Genomic DNA, 15,140 nt, shown 5'->3' with positions numbered 1-15,140 from the left:
CTTACTCATTTGTATCTTAATGAAACACACAAAAGAACATAAAAAGAAACCTGCTTTATAGGTATTCTGGATATCATACAATCCTTTTTAACAGTAAATTCTCATCATATAACATTAAGCATTTTACTTTTTTTTCATTTTTGTTGAATACATTAGACAATAGTCCATATTTTATACCAAGGTTAATTTCTGAAGTAGCAGAGAAACTCTGAAATGAGTTTAAACTATTTTTCTTTTTTAACTTTTTATCCCACATGTGTGGGCATTTTGCCTGCATGTGCATCTGTGCACTACATATGTGCAGTGCCCGTAGATGCTAGAGGAGGACATCAGAACCCCTGAAACTGGAGTTACAGGTTATGAGCTGCCTTGGGGTTGCTGGGAATGGAACACTGGGTCCTCTGAAAGAACCACCCATGCTGTTAACTGCCGAGCCATCTTTTTAGTCCTAAACTCAAGGTTTTTTTTTTTTTTTTAATATATTACAGCATTATAATATTGTGTCAGGTACTGTTTATGACAATATGGTTTGTTTATGCCAACTTATAGCATTTTATAGTAAGTATTTAAGAATTCCTATAGTAGACCTTGACTGTTTATTAGAGTTTTCCTTCTCCATATACATTATGATCCATGTGGTCATTGTTCACATAACTAGAATTTATATAAAGCCAAAGTGAGGTGCTGAAATATGTTCTTATAGTAATTGCAGTCAGCTCACTCTGTTCAAATCAATGTCATGGCTCTTCCTGTTATTTTGTTTTTGTTTTTGATTTTTTTCACCTGAAGCTGCAAATCCAATATAAAAGGCCTCTTATACGTTCCTTAGGATTGGCAACATAATTTCATGGCTAAAACAAAGTTTGAGTAAGTATAGGAGATAAAAATCCTAACTTACCAGCCACTCAAGTATATCAGAAGTGACTTTATTATGTTTCTTTTGGTTTTCCATTATGGTTCAGAGATATTCAGAGATACAGTTCAATTATGGTTCAGAGATATTCAGAGATATGGTTCAACGGCAGCTATAGCTACAGTTATGATACTTGTGTTGCTGAAACTAAAAGCAAAGAATGGACTGCATACTAGAAGCCCTGAGACCCTTTGTAAAAACTTACATCAGTCTGACTTGATTACCTGTTGCTTCACTGAAGTAGCTCTTGTTACTATCTCTTAACATCTTCTTGTCAGACTCAGTATTTATCCCCTTGGCTGATTCACATTGTTTGACAGTGTTGAACATTCCCCCTTGAAATGTTTTACGATTTCTGTAACCTTTGTTTTCTTGATTTTCTTCACAGCTGGCAGTTCCTTCTCAGTATTCATAACTAAATTTTTTATCTTTGTTCAAGTTGTAGTCTGAGGACTTGGTTCTTAGACTCCTTATCTATTCATCTCTGTTTCTGGATGATTTTAGTCTCAGAATAAGCCTGAGTTGCGGACTTTCAGTTTTCTGTTATTGTCTCTGACCTCTTCTCCCAAGTCAAAATTTTATTGACTATTTAAATGTTGAACTTATACCTATGTTGGATACCTGAAGAACTTAATATTGACAAAATAGAATTCTTGGTCCTTCCCTACTTCAATAATTTACTTTCCCCATAGTTTTTCCCAATTAAATTCTAAAATTCTTTAAGGTTAAAAGTAGAAAAATTAGGCCAGACATGGTGGTGCATACCTTTGATCCAACACTGGGAAGAAAGAGGCTGGTGGATCTCCAAGTTCACTAAGTCTACATAGTGAGCCTGTCTCAAAACAAAAGAAAAGGCAAGAGCAAAAGGAAGGAAAAATATATAGAGAGATCATTACTAATTATTCTCCTTTGTTTTCCCCATACTGATCTGGACACCCTAATCCCAAGCATATGGTATTATTTCTATCATATGTGCCGGACTCCCACTTACCAGCATTCCTGATGTGTTGCTGCAGTCTACTTCTTTACATCTTTATAGTCTCCTTAAGTTTTACCCATCCTTTCTTTAGACTACAGAGAGAATGAGTTTAACCTCAAAATCAACTTGGGAAGCTTAAATTCTTAATGTCTCCAATGGCGTCTCGGACAAGCTGAAGTAGCAGGGTCAGCCTGTATGGCCAGTCTAACATTTCACCTCAGGCCAGACTTCCTTGGCCTTCTGATGCTTGTGTGTACTTGAGCTTACTTGGGCATGTACTTTGTTGTTGTTGTTGTTGTTGTTGTTTTAATTAACCCTGAAGGCATTCTTTGAGGTTCCTCCTTTCTGGCTTTGGTCTCACATTGTGCAGCTAAGGAAATGGAGTTTGGGAGTCACGTTGTCTTTTCTGAGGTCATACCAACACCACATACTAAAGCAGGATTTACATAGGTTTATTTGACTCCAGACCTTTTGTTTATAGGTATTTGGGGTCAAAACATCATAATTATTTCCTCAGTATAACATCATTTGAGCTATAGACTACACATACACATACTTTTGTATGTGCTTTTTATGAGAGAGAGAGGGGGGGAGAGGGAAAAGGGAAGAGGGGAGGGGAGGGGAGGGGAGGGGAGAGGAGAGGAGAGGAGAGCACTTAAAATGGCATCAGTCTTTTGACACAACACAGCCTGTTCCCAGTGGCATACTTTCTCCAGCAAGGCCACATATCCCAAATAGCCAACTGGAGACCAAGTATTCAAATGCCTGGACTATGGGAAATATGTTAGTCAAATCTCCACAATAGAATATTTCCCTTAGATCTTTCTCCTAAAAGTTAAATAGTCCTTTATTTTCTTTACATGTTACATATCATAATTTCAGTGTCTTAGAATAATACATTGTTTCAATAGCTCATGTTGTGGGGACTATATAGGTGGGAACTTTTTCTTTTATTTTTTTAAGTTCAATACAGTGTCATCACATAGTTATTTGGTTATTTGACTAGGGATTGTTGTATAGATGGCTTACATATTTTTATTTTCAAATGAGATATTTGAAAGTTTCATTGTATGGAATAATATTTTCCTAGGCTTATATTCTAGATTATAAAACATTGAGAAGTACTTTATACCAATAGAATCATTAGCTGCTTAAAGAAACCATTGGTTAAATGATGCATTGTCATATAAGCTTTATAAGTGCTTTGAATCTTGCCAACTGGCCTACATTTGTGAATCATTTAAATACATACCAGTAGATGAGTTCATTATAGTAACAACTTAAAGCAAATGATTTTAAATTTTAATTTTAAAGCAACTCAGTAGCAAAGAGATAATCTGTAAATTCAGGAGATAAAAATACACCTGATATGTTTGTCCCTGATAATAAAGTACCACTGTAGTAGGTTTTTTTGCATGTAATTTTCTATGTAGTATTTAAATTTTTTCTTGAAGTACAATATCCTCTTTTTATTCCATAAAAAGTTAATGTGCCATAGGAGGTATGTTACTTGGAAATCTAATGAGCTATTAATTTCTAATAAAACAGTGAAGATTAATGGGCTCACTCTGGGGAAAATATCACTCAAGTTGAAATAAGTATATTTGAGACAATTTAGTCAGATCATTTGAGAGTAAAGTTTTAATAATTTGATTCCTAATAAGTTTATTTCTGAAGGTTTAGCCCTTGATGTTGAGTTTGTCTTAATAAAAAAGCAGTTTATGTTAGATTGAGAAACAACTTATCTTGCAGATGCATGAAACTGATCTTTGGAGAGAGGAAAGTGTATTATTTTTATATCATAGCCCAACTTTGTACAATATCAATCACTAAAAAATAAACTCTCCCTACGTGATGTCATAGGATCAAAATGTATTCCAGCTTTCTAAAATGAGAAGCATGTTGAATTAGTAAGAAGCCCGTCGATAAGCCAACAGCAGCAGAAAGGGAAGATATTGTGTGTTCCCTGATATAAACATATCTGGGGTCAGAGAACAGACAGCCACTAGAACAGAGCCAGAAATGGTGGCTAGAAAATGGGTCAGAGCAAGCTATAGCAGAAGTTGGGCGGTAGTGGTGCACGCCTTTAATACCAGCACTTGGGAGGCAGAGCCAGGTGGATCTCTGTGTGTTCGAGGCCACTTTAGAAACAGCTAAGCATGGTGACCCACGCCTTTAATCCCAGAAACACAACCTTTAACCCCAGGGAGTGGGGGCAGAAAGAGAAAGGTATATAAGGCGTGAGGACCAGGAACTATAGGAGTTAAGCATTTAGTTAGTTAAGCATTTGGTTGGCTAAGCGTTCAGGTTTTAGAGCAACACAGTTCAGCTGAGATTCATGTGGAGGACTCAGAAGCTTCCAGCCCGAGGAAACAGGATCACCTGAGGAACTAGCAAGATGAGATAGCCGTCCGTGGCTTGTTCTGTGTCTCTGATCTTCCAGCAATCACCCCAATAACTGGCCTCGGTTTTGAGTTTCATTAATAAGACCTTTAAGATTCCTGCAACAAAGATGCTTCTCAAACAGTTGGTGCCAATGTTTTCAATATTGCAGAGGTTGTTCCTGTGGATAACTGAAAGTGCTTCTTTTCCTCTATATAATAGGAATTTTGAAAAACTCAATTCAAGATATTAAAGTAAAATATCATAATTAATTAGAATAATAGCCAAAGAAAATATAGTGGACAATAAAAACCGATCATGTGTTACATTTGTCACAATACAGTTGAATCATGTTCTAAACCATAAGAAATAAAATCATGTTCTTAAAGTGTAAGAAATAAAACACATGATAGTGAGTTTCATTAGTGAAATATTACTCAGTAACTTTAATTTTCTTGCAGGCAATAAATACTGATTTTAGTGTAGTGTCTGTAATGAGCTGTTGATACTGTGGAGATACCTAAGCTTCATTATTTGTAACTGAGTACTTCTGAATTGTCTTTGAGGCAGAGTTAAGAGTTTTGTGAAGACATTTTAAATACAGACATTAATTAAGTACAGAGATTATTAGAAAGAGAGGGGGTCAGGGAAAGCTGAAGGTGCACCCATGTGGGCATAGGCATCTCAAGGAAGAATTTCCCTGAGTGCTATTTCAACACTAACTTCACAGTACTTAAGATCAACATATCTTTACTTCACAGTGTTGGCCGTTCATTTGCCTGTAGTGTTTGTGTTGAGATGACTTTAGATTATAAAGGAGTTGTAAAAGTGGTACAGAGAGTACTTATGCTCTTGCCCAGTTTCTCTTGATCAACTTACAGATGAATTACCAGCCAGAAAACAGAAACCTTAGCACAGTACTCTGGAGGACATGTTGGTGTTGATTAGGTTTTGCCAGTGTTGCCACTTGTCTGTCTTCTCTGACACGATTCAGTCAGGGCTCACTTTTTGTCTCATCAGTTGGGTCTTCCAGTTGGTGATGGTTCCCTATTCGACCCTGTGTCATGGCTTTGGCGCACTCAGTTATTTGGTATAATGTCTTTCCATTTTCATCTTTGTTGCCTGTCTATTGGTTGGTTTGTTTTTTGAGACAGGGTTTCTCTGTGCAGCCCTGGCTGTACTGGATCTTGTTCTGTAGACCAGGCTGGCCTTGAACTCACAGAGATCCACCTGCCTCTGTCGCCCAAGTGCTGGGATTAAAGGCATGCACCACCACCACTTGGCTTCCATTTGTATTTTTCTAGTATGTTCTCATGATTAGGCAAGTTGTATGTTAATGAGAAGTCTCTGGCCTACCTTACCATTGCTCTCAGGGTGTGTGGCAGTGGAATATACCGTATATATTCCTGTTGATGCTACCCTGACCATCAGTTGGCATGGGATTTGTAGGGTTTTCCACTAAGAAGTTAAATATTTCCTTTTCACAAAGGAGTTCCAGATCCTTTATATTTGGAAGACAATCCAAAGAGTTGTTTTACTCTAAGTCTCCAGACAGGTTAGGTCTAGTGAAGAAATTGATGTCACTCTCTTGTCTCTGTGACCATCATTCACTGAAACAACCTTGGAAACATTTTTGCTTTAATGACTTGGTGACTGAGGAGAAAGGGAAGAAAGTGAAAGAGGTTTTCCATACATATCATGGTCGCAGTCAGCTTAGTCTAAAACTGTCTTTGAGTCTCATGTAGCTTTTGCAAGGAATAAATTAAAATTTCTTTAATAAAGACACTGTATATTGCAGAAATTCTCAATTAAGATTGTTTGAATTTCCAACCTGAAAAAACCCTATTATTTGAGTATTTGATTACTTAGATACTATGTTGTTCTTTAACATCAGAATTATCCTATAAAATATTTACAATTGTCTGGCTTCCATAGATAACAGTATTTAAGGAATTGAAAATATTGAAGTAGATTAGCTTTTAATGCACATACACTTGAGTAACACTGCTAAGTGGACTCAGTGGTGTGTGTGTGGGGGGTGAGACTAATAATTCTAGAAAACAGCATGAATCTGAGAGGGAATAGGAGGAAATGGGAGGACTTGGAGGGGAGAGGAAGGGCTGAAAATAATGCGGATATGGTACTCATGTATGGAATTCTCAAAAACTAAAATATTAAAATACTTTAAATCCTTATGTTTAAGATCACAATAGTTTTATCTATGGTGTTTATGTCTAATTCTTAGTAAATTGGGCTTCAACTCATCAAGAGTTTTCTGTAGCTTAATTGCTATCATTTTATACCATTTTCTTTCTTTTAGTCCTGCTTGTGCTGGATCTGGATCTGCCACTGAATGATTTCATTTCCTTTAGTTTAAATTGTACCTCCTTAGATGGCTGTTCCAATTCTTAGAGCCTCTCTTCCCTGGCAAGTCAGATTCCTTCTTGGTCTCACATCACATAGGAAAACTCCAAAGTCTTTTTGAACTATCTCATGTCCATACTATCAAAAGTTACTATTAAGAAAAAGTAGGGCTGGAGAGATGGCTCAGTGGTTAAGAGCTCTTCCCGAGGTCCTGAGTTCAATTCCCAGCAACCACATGGTAGCTCACAACCACTTGTAATGAGATCTGGTGCCCTCTTCTGGCCTGCAGGGACACATGCAGGCAGAATACAGTATACATAATAAATAAATAAACCTTTAAAAAAAAGAAAAAGTAACAGGAGGGCTGAAGACTTAGTGAAATTCTGCAAGTTCTGCTCTAGATTCACAAAGTAAGAAGTGCAGAAAATACTTAAAAGAGATATCCGTGTGTTGTCAGAAATGAAATTAGAAATGCCCCGCTTCCATTTTTCTGTTTTACTTGTTGCTAAAATAAAGAATAAACTTTTATGAGGTTGAGTAAGATGATTGCTTTTACTGTCTTTTGTTTGAAAATGAAGAAGTAAAAGACTCCACTTTTGAGAAGCTAGGGATGGAACCTGGGGCTCAAAGGTGCTAGACAAGAGCTCCACCGCCGAGCAGTACCCTAGTCCTCCACCCTCTTACTGATAGTCCTAGTTGAGCTGATTTTTACTCCGAGCATCTAATGTTACTTTAATTTTATAGTATTTTTCTAGAATTTTTAATTAGGTATGCAACTCTGACATAAGAAAAGTCCATATACTTTTTACAGTAAATTTAATTAAGCATTTCTTGTAAGTTCATTTCAGTGTCTACCATGGTCCACTAAAGTTGGAATTCAGTTGTAAAATGGTAGATTAATTGTCTTTTGTATGGAATGAAATAAGAATCTCAAATATGCAAAGTCAGGAAATGTAATTAGAGTCCTCAGTTACTTATTCAGTGCGTTGGAAAACTGAATGCAGAATTATAGGAAGGGGCCAAAGGTTGTTAAATGTAGCACATCACACACGTTTTACACTTTACTTAATGGCCCAAGTGTTTATTACTATAAAGTAAATGCACCATCTAAAGAATTATGGTGAAACTGTAAAGCATTAAAAACTCCAATTAATGTTAGTCTGAAGTATGCAGTGTGTTCATTTTCCCTGAAACATTTTCATTATCTTCGGTATTTTTCCAGTTATTAAGATAAATTTTTCATCATTGTGCAGCACTAGCATGTTGGCTATAGTAAAGCATGGTCTTAAATATTGTTGAGAGTTAAAATTAATGGATGCCCCCACACACATCATACACAACCACAATAATAATAACTTAAAAGAAGTTAGTAAAAGAAAGTGGTGTTGGAGTGCAGTTTAAAGCAGTGTGGATGTATTGCTTTTCTTCCCCTCTTCTATGACTACAAACTTTTTAAAAATAGGTTTTTAATTGAAATAGAAGTATATCATTTCTCCCCTCCTCCTACCTGCTCCTCCCAGCTGTCTTCCTTCTAACCCCTTCCATCCCACTGCTCTCAAGACGATAGCCGTGCCTTTGTTATGATTGTTACACACAGACACACACACACACACACGCACACACACACACGCACACGCACACACGCACGCATGCACACTAAATATAACCTGCTGAACCTGTTTTTGTTGGTTTGTGTGTGTATGTTTTCAACCCTGACCACTGTGCATTGAGCAGCAAGAAAGGAGTCTCATCTCTGAGAAAGGCTAATTCTTCTTCTTCTTCTTCTTCCAACTAACTGCAAACTTTTAGAACAATATATCTTTAAAAGATACACAACTTATTTTTTAAAGCAAATATTAAAACAGACATATTTGTTACTATAAATTTAAAATCCAACTTCAATAGCTATTCCTTCTCTTATTAATCAAAGAAATTTTATATAGAAGTTTTGTTTTGAACAATAGAGAAACATTTCCAGCTAGTGCTTATCTGTACCTCACTTTGATTAACTGCAGTAACAGCAAGCATCTTCACTGTGAATATCATGGTTGGGAAAGTAAATACAGCTGATTTCACTCTTTATGTAAACAGCTCTTCATATTTCTCACTTATTTCTAGAAATAGTTTGTATGGTCAAACTGTAAAGACTTGATAAAGGACATGTTTTCTAGTTAGGAAAGTAACCTCTGCTCACAGTGAATATGTAAGAAAATATAAAATCCCACAGGCAATAAAATAAAGCAATAATATCACTTAGCAGTTCAGGTCCTTAGGGAAGGAATTTTATGTAGAGCAATAGAAAGAAAAAGCTATTTTTAGCTTTTTAAGTATAGAGGTATGGGTGTCTTGGTCTTTTCCTTATAAAAGTCTTTCCCATATGTTTTATATACTTTATTTTTATTTAAAACAGTAAGTTAATATAATTTAGAGCAAGTAGCCATTTATTTAATATTTAAGTGTTTTTAATTTCAAAACATTTAACATTTTACAAATTCCTAGCCTAGCTTCCTTTGTCTAGGTGACTGTACGGTTTCCATCTTATGTAACCATTGTACAATTACTTAGGAAGTTAACAGCAGATGATTTTATTAATGACCCTATGGTATGTTTTCAGTTTTCCCACTGGTCATTTTATGGTTCAGTATTCCAGGTTGCATAAAGTAATCATGCTACCTTAATCTTCTCCAATTGTGATGGTTCCAAGTTTTGTCATCCCCGACCGTGGCATTTTTGCACATCACCATTCATTTGTTTTCTGGAATATCTGTTGGTTGCTTTACAGCGGTTAGCTAGCTAAAGGAAAGACACTACAGGCTAGAGGTGATGTCCTCTTTTTAGTGTGTCACATTGGTGTAGTGATACTAAGTAGGTGGCATCGATCTTGATCATGTGGCTAACATGGTATTTACTGTGTTATAAACATGCAAAGAAGAGCCAGGAAATTGTGTGCCTTTTTATAACCTTACTTTTAAAAGAAGTCCTTTAAGACATGGCAGTTTACAAGGTAAGCCTAATGTCTTTATTTGTAAACTATAACTTGAGTCCACAAAACAACTGAACAGTGGAATCTTCAGATGTTAAAATAATTGGCCATTGCTTGGAGTTGATTTCCTCTTAAGAGAAAAGAAAAAAAGCATAGGTTTTGTTAATTCACATCAAGTCTTCGAACTACTATCAAAAGCCAAGTGCATTTTTTGGTAAGGGGCAATAGAAGTCTCCTTTTCAAATCATTGGCACAAGCGTAATGCCATTTAAAAGAAATCTTGCAAGTGCAGTGCAGTAGTAAGGATACCCCTTTGACAAACATGACAAGTGTTTATACTTATTTCTCTTTCATAATAACTCATCATTCCCTGCCACCTAGCTCACTAGACCATTATTATGTGTCCCTCATGTGCCTAGAAATGATGACTCCCCTCCTTCTTGTCCTGTCAGTAAAAACAAAAAACAATAGCAACAACAACAACAACAAAAAAAAAACCAAGGAGGCCACTGAAACATAGTCATTTGGTGTTATGGGTGTTACTGTCAAATGAATATACACTTCCAAAATTCCATGTCTGATTAGAAGAACTATGAGGTCGCTGGAATCAATATGATTTCTGGAGTTTGAATAACAAGCTCAAACATTAAGAGCATGCCTTTCGCTTTCCGGTACCCCCAAAGGGTGTGTTTTCCTGACAGTTGCTTCGGAGATCCTTCATGAAACAAATGTCAGACTTGTCGGGACTGTCACTAAGAAAACGATCCGTGGAGCAAGGGTCTTCTTTCACTGGGAAACAAGCAGATGTCTTAGCTCAGCAAAGTGAAGCCCCTGCCATGAGAGGCAGTGTCTGCTTGCATTTGCTGTTGAGGAGAAGGGAATGCTGTGCTGAAAGTCTGCCTTGGCGGTTGCACTCACTATGCACTTACTTGTTAGTGATACTTGATCTGTTGCCTGAATGGTTTTGTTAAGCTTGAACTGTATATAAAGTTCTTATCAATTTGGCCTACGTTGTTAAATATACATACTTCCAAAGGACAGTCCCATCAGAGCTTTACAGGATCAAGATGGAATGATTTATTTAAGGTAAAATCTATTAGTATTGTTTTTATATGATATTATACTATACTACAGCAAGTTCAGTTTACATCCCAGCAATTAGACTTGTTTTTTCCTGCCCTCCATGATCCTTTGCTACACTTAAGTCACAGCTGTAGTGATACAAAGTAATAGGCTTGTGATGGTTATACAAGTGTTTTTACATAAAGAGGCAAAATTTTAGAGACAAGTCTTCAGAATAAAGAAAGGGACAAGACAGTTGTGTATCTGTCCTAAGTAAAGGCAGTGAGAGAAGAGACATGCCTTTATAACAGTGCTTCCTGATTAGGAAAAGTCAACCAAAGAAGACTGCTGTTGTACTAATGTAATAAGTTTCAGATTTACTTCTGCTATGTGTTACATATATTAAACCCTTTGTAACTTAATGGAAATTGCAAACTTGTATTTTTCTTAATAGTATTCTCCTATAGTTTCTACTCATTAAATACAGAAGCAAAATATAGAGATACTTCCTTGACCTCAGGCTTTCCAGGCTTATTACCACATCTCTATATCTGTATTTTTAATTTTTGCATGTGCATGGGTTTTTTTGTTTTGGGTTTTGTTTGTTTGTTTGTTTGTTTGTTTTGCCTGACCATATATGTGTGTGTGGTACCCACAGAGAACAGAAGAGGGCAACAGATGGATCCCCTCGAACTGAAGTTGCAGATGGTTATGAGCCTCTATGAGGGTTCAGGGAAATTGATCCTGGGTATTCTGGAAGAACAGTCAGTGTTCTTAACTGCTGAGCCACTTCGACAGCCCCTTTACATTTGTATTTTGAGTTAGGAGTAGTGTCGAGGTTGCTAGATAAAGTTAGATACAGTTTATTAACCAGGAAGTCATATTGGTCTGTGAACTTGGCAGACGGTTCAAATGAGAAAGGTTTCACTGCTTCCCATGATGCAAAGGTTAGAGTTTTAAATGGCTGTACTGGGGACTGGGAGACGGCTCAGTGATGGAGAGCATTGACAATGGATTCAGTTGTCAGCATCCACATGGTAGTTCACAACCACCTGAAATCCCGGTGTTAGGAGGTAACACCCTCTTCTGTCCTTTGTATGAATGTGATATACATACATACATGCAGCACACTCATACATATACAAATAAAAATAAATCTGAAATGTATGGCTGTTTTGCCACATACTGCTTCATGCATTTTTGCTTTCCTTTTTTTATCAGTGCTGTTACTGTAAATCAATATTGCTGAAAGTATAACTGCAGAGTAAGGAGTGATAATACGCCTGTTTAAAGTATGCATTAGTTTACACACACTTCTCATTTTTAAGCTCAGGTATTTGATAAAATTCAGAAAACATTGATGCCAATTGTATGCTAACTGTATCCACTTAGATGGTAGGAATATAATATAAAGAAGAAGAAGCTCTGCTTTGAAAGGCACCTTGACAAATTTCGTGCTACTTAACAAAATGCTTTGCCACTGTCTTAGATTTCTATTGCTATGATAAAACACTATGATCAAGGCTACTTAGAACAGGAGGTGTTTAATTTGGTTTACAGTTCCAGAGTGTTGTGATAGCAGAGCAAAGGTCCGTGGTGTCAGGAACAGCTGAGAGTTCACATCTCGATCCACAAGCAAGAGGCAAAGAGGGCACGCTGGAGGTAGGGCTAGCCTTTTAAAACCACAAAGCTACCAGTGACACACTTCCAACAGTACTGCACTGCCCAATTTTCCAAAACATTTCCACCAGCTGGGACCAAGTATTCAAACACACAGAGCCTGGGGGCGTTTTCTTTCAGACCACCACAGCCTCTACCAACTGGATTTATCCAGTGACAGTGTCTCACTAGAAGGCGGCAGTGGGAGGCAGAGAAGTAAGCAGCTACCTATTCACTATACTTCTTCAGGTGTTGGTTGATGGGAAATATCTACTCATTAGAGATAAGTTGAGGAGAAGGTGGAATGGCGTATAGTAATAGTTGTTGGAAAATATACACAGTTGCATTCCAGGATGGTATTAAAATCCTATCTCTGGTGTCTCATGTATCTATAATGCTTCAGAATGGTTGGTAGTAATGATCATTTCTCAGCTTTCCTAATATTAATGCTGTGAAGGTTAGAGACAAAACTACAGGATGCTTTCTTCACCTTACTGATTGTAGAAAAGAGTTTTGTTGTTCGTTTTTGTTTTGCCCATAGAAAGCGAATACATATATACCTTGATTTGCATTGACACGAAGCAGAACTCAAAGTTATTTGGTTTGCTTAAATTTGGTTTTCTAAAATACAGAGATACACGATATTTTTGGCATTAACTTTATCTAAAGATACTTGAGAATTTCTGCCTCCGCTTTAATTAACTCAGTAATATCTCAGGCAGTTCCTCTATTTCAGTTAATGAAAATGAAAGTAAAAGATTATATGTGATAAATCCAAAGTAACAAAAAGCAAGACTGCTTGGTACTTGGATATTGTTGAAGGAACATGTATAATAAGATAGGTTACCAATTATAAAATGAAATATTTTTCAGACTCTTATTTATACTTTGAAGGTCACCATTGAATATTAAGCGCAGGGCACATTTCATTCCTGTGGTAGCAGACGCTATGATGTCACTTTATTATCCACCATGTGCCATGGGAAACTGATGTGAATTATGGGGCCACCACATAGAATCGAAGCTGTGGAAGATTGTGAGCGTTCTACAGCATGACATGCCCATGTTTCCTATTTTAGAACTGACTGATCTTCAGATAACATATGGTGGTAGAAGTAATTGGAAAATTGACAGACCTGTCAAGAAAGTATGCTAGATGAAACCAAAATGCCATGCTGGAGCACATAAAGTGTCTTAGAAGTTAAATTTATTGTTTTTTATCAAAGAGCAAAGTAAAGCTATCTGGTTCTCTTACCACAGAGAGCACTGTTCAGTAGCAGGTGTTCAGAAGGTAATTCTGAAAGCCTTGATAAAATTGCTTGTTTTTAAAGGCAGATAGGAAGTTTTAATCAACATTTAGAACAAAATACTATGTACTATTATTAAATGTTAGTGACTTTATAATTATAGATGTATAATCTTTTCCTTAAGGTTTCTGGAACCAGAACAGTACAGTGTTTTTAAATGTGTTGTTGGACTGAAATGTTCTCTGAAATTTAGAATTTCATGTTTGCTAAATTTATTTTGCAGGAAGATGAAAATGAAGCTGAAAGAAAAAATGCATCTCAGGAGCCCAACATGGATCAGAAAAATCCCAAAAAATAAGGGTTTTCTGTTGTTCTGGAGAGTTTACAACTTGTGCTGAGGCAAATAACATTTCTAGTTTGTAAAATGTTAAATTGTAAAATCTAATTTGCAAAATTGTTCTCAATAAAGTCCTTGAAATAGCTTGTGTTTGGAATGTATACTTTTTTAAACAATTCAACTTTGATTTATAAACTAAACCCTCTAACTAAACCCTTTTGTTTGTTGTTGTTGTTTTGTTGATGATGGTGGTTTTTTTGTTTTTTGGGGTTTTTTTGTTTGTTTGTTTGTTTCAGTTTTTGTTCTTTTAAGACATGGTTTTGGGCTGGAGAGATGGCTCAGAGGTTAAGAGCACTGCTTGCTCTTCCACAGGGCCTGAGTTCAATTCCCAGCAACCACATGGTGGCTCACAACCATCTGTAAGGAGATCTGGTGCCCTCTTCTGGCCTCCGGGGATACGTGCATATATAAATAAATAAATCTTTAAAAAAAAAAAAAAAAAAAAAAAAAAAAAGACATGGTTTCACTGTGTACTTCTGTGGGCCTGGAACTCCCTATGTAGACCAGGCTGTCATCAGACTCAGAGATCTGCCTACATCTGCCTCCATGCTGGGACTGAAGATTTGGGCTACCATACCAGCCTTTGAAATGCTTTTAAAAGGAAGAAATTGCAGAATACAAGAACAGGATTTTCTTTTGCCTGTGACCTAAGTAATATCATATCTGGTTGGCCATTAGAGATTTTTGAGAGTCTTTTACTCTTTTTCCTATATTCTGTTGTCATCTTTAAAACAGGCCTCACCAGAATTCCAATTATCAATAGAAAGAAAACCCAGTGCTCTGGTTTGCTTTCCTGTTCCTATGATAAACACCGTAACTAACAGCAACTTTGGGGAGGAAGGGGTTCACTTCAGTTTACACTTCAAGGTCTCAGTCCATCATTTAGGGAAGCCAGGACAGGAATGAAGGAAGAGAAGCCATGGAAGCACACAGCTTACTAGCTCACTTGTCTAGCTTATTCTGAGCTAGCTTTCTTACACATCCTGGGCCCAACCAACTGCCTAGGGATGGTGCCACCCAAAGATGGGGGGAATCCTCCACTATCAGTCAAGGCATCTCTCACAGATAGGGCCACATGCCAATATGATTTGTGCACTTACTTAGTTAAGGTTCCCTCTTCCCAGATGAGCCTAGCTTTGTGTTAAATTGACAAT

General features: G+C 36.8%; 1 protein-coding gene across 1 annotated transcript in view; it reads left to right on the top strand.

Annotated features, from left to right (window-relative positions):
- Positions 1 to 14,070, top strand: part of Phf14 (PHD finger protein 14) — a 141,429-nt gene extending 127,359 nt beyond the window's left edge. The window contains exon 18 of the mRNA XM_036181779.1: positions 13,873 to 14,070. Coding sequence (XP_036037672.1) covers positions 13,873 to 13,947 — 75 coding nt within the window. The 3' untranslated portion in view covers positions 13,948 to 14,070. The remainder of the gene's footprint in view (positions 1 to 13,872) is intronic.
- The last annotated feature ends 1,070 nt before the right edge of the window (positions 14,071 to 15,140 follow it).

This window comes from Onychomys torridus, chromosome 3 (assembly GCF_903995425.1).
Source record: "Onychomys torridus chromosome 3, mOncTor1.1, whole genome shotgun sequence".
In the NCBI taxonomy this organism is placed as follows: Eukaryota; Metazoa; Chordata; class Mammalia; order Rodentia; family Cricetidae; genus Onychomys; species Onychomys torridus.
Note: the sequence above shows the minus strand (reverse complement) of the source record. Positions and strands in the feature narration are given on the sequence as shown.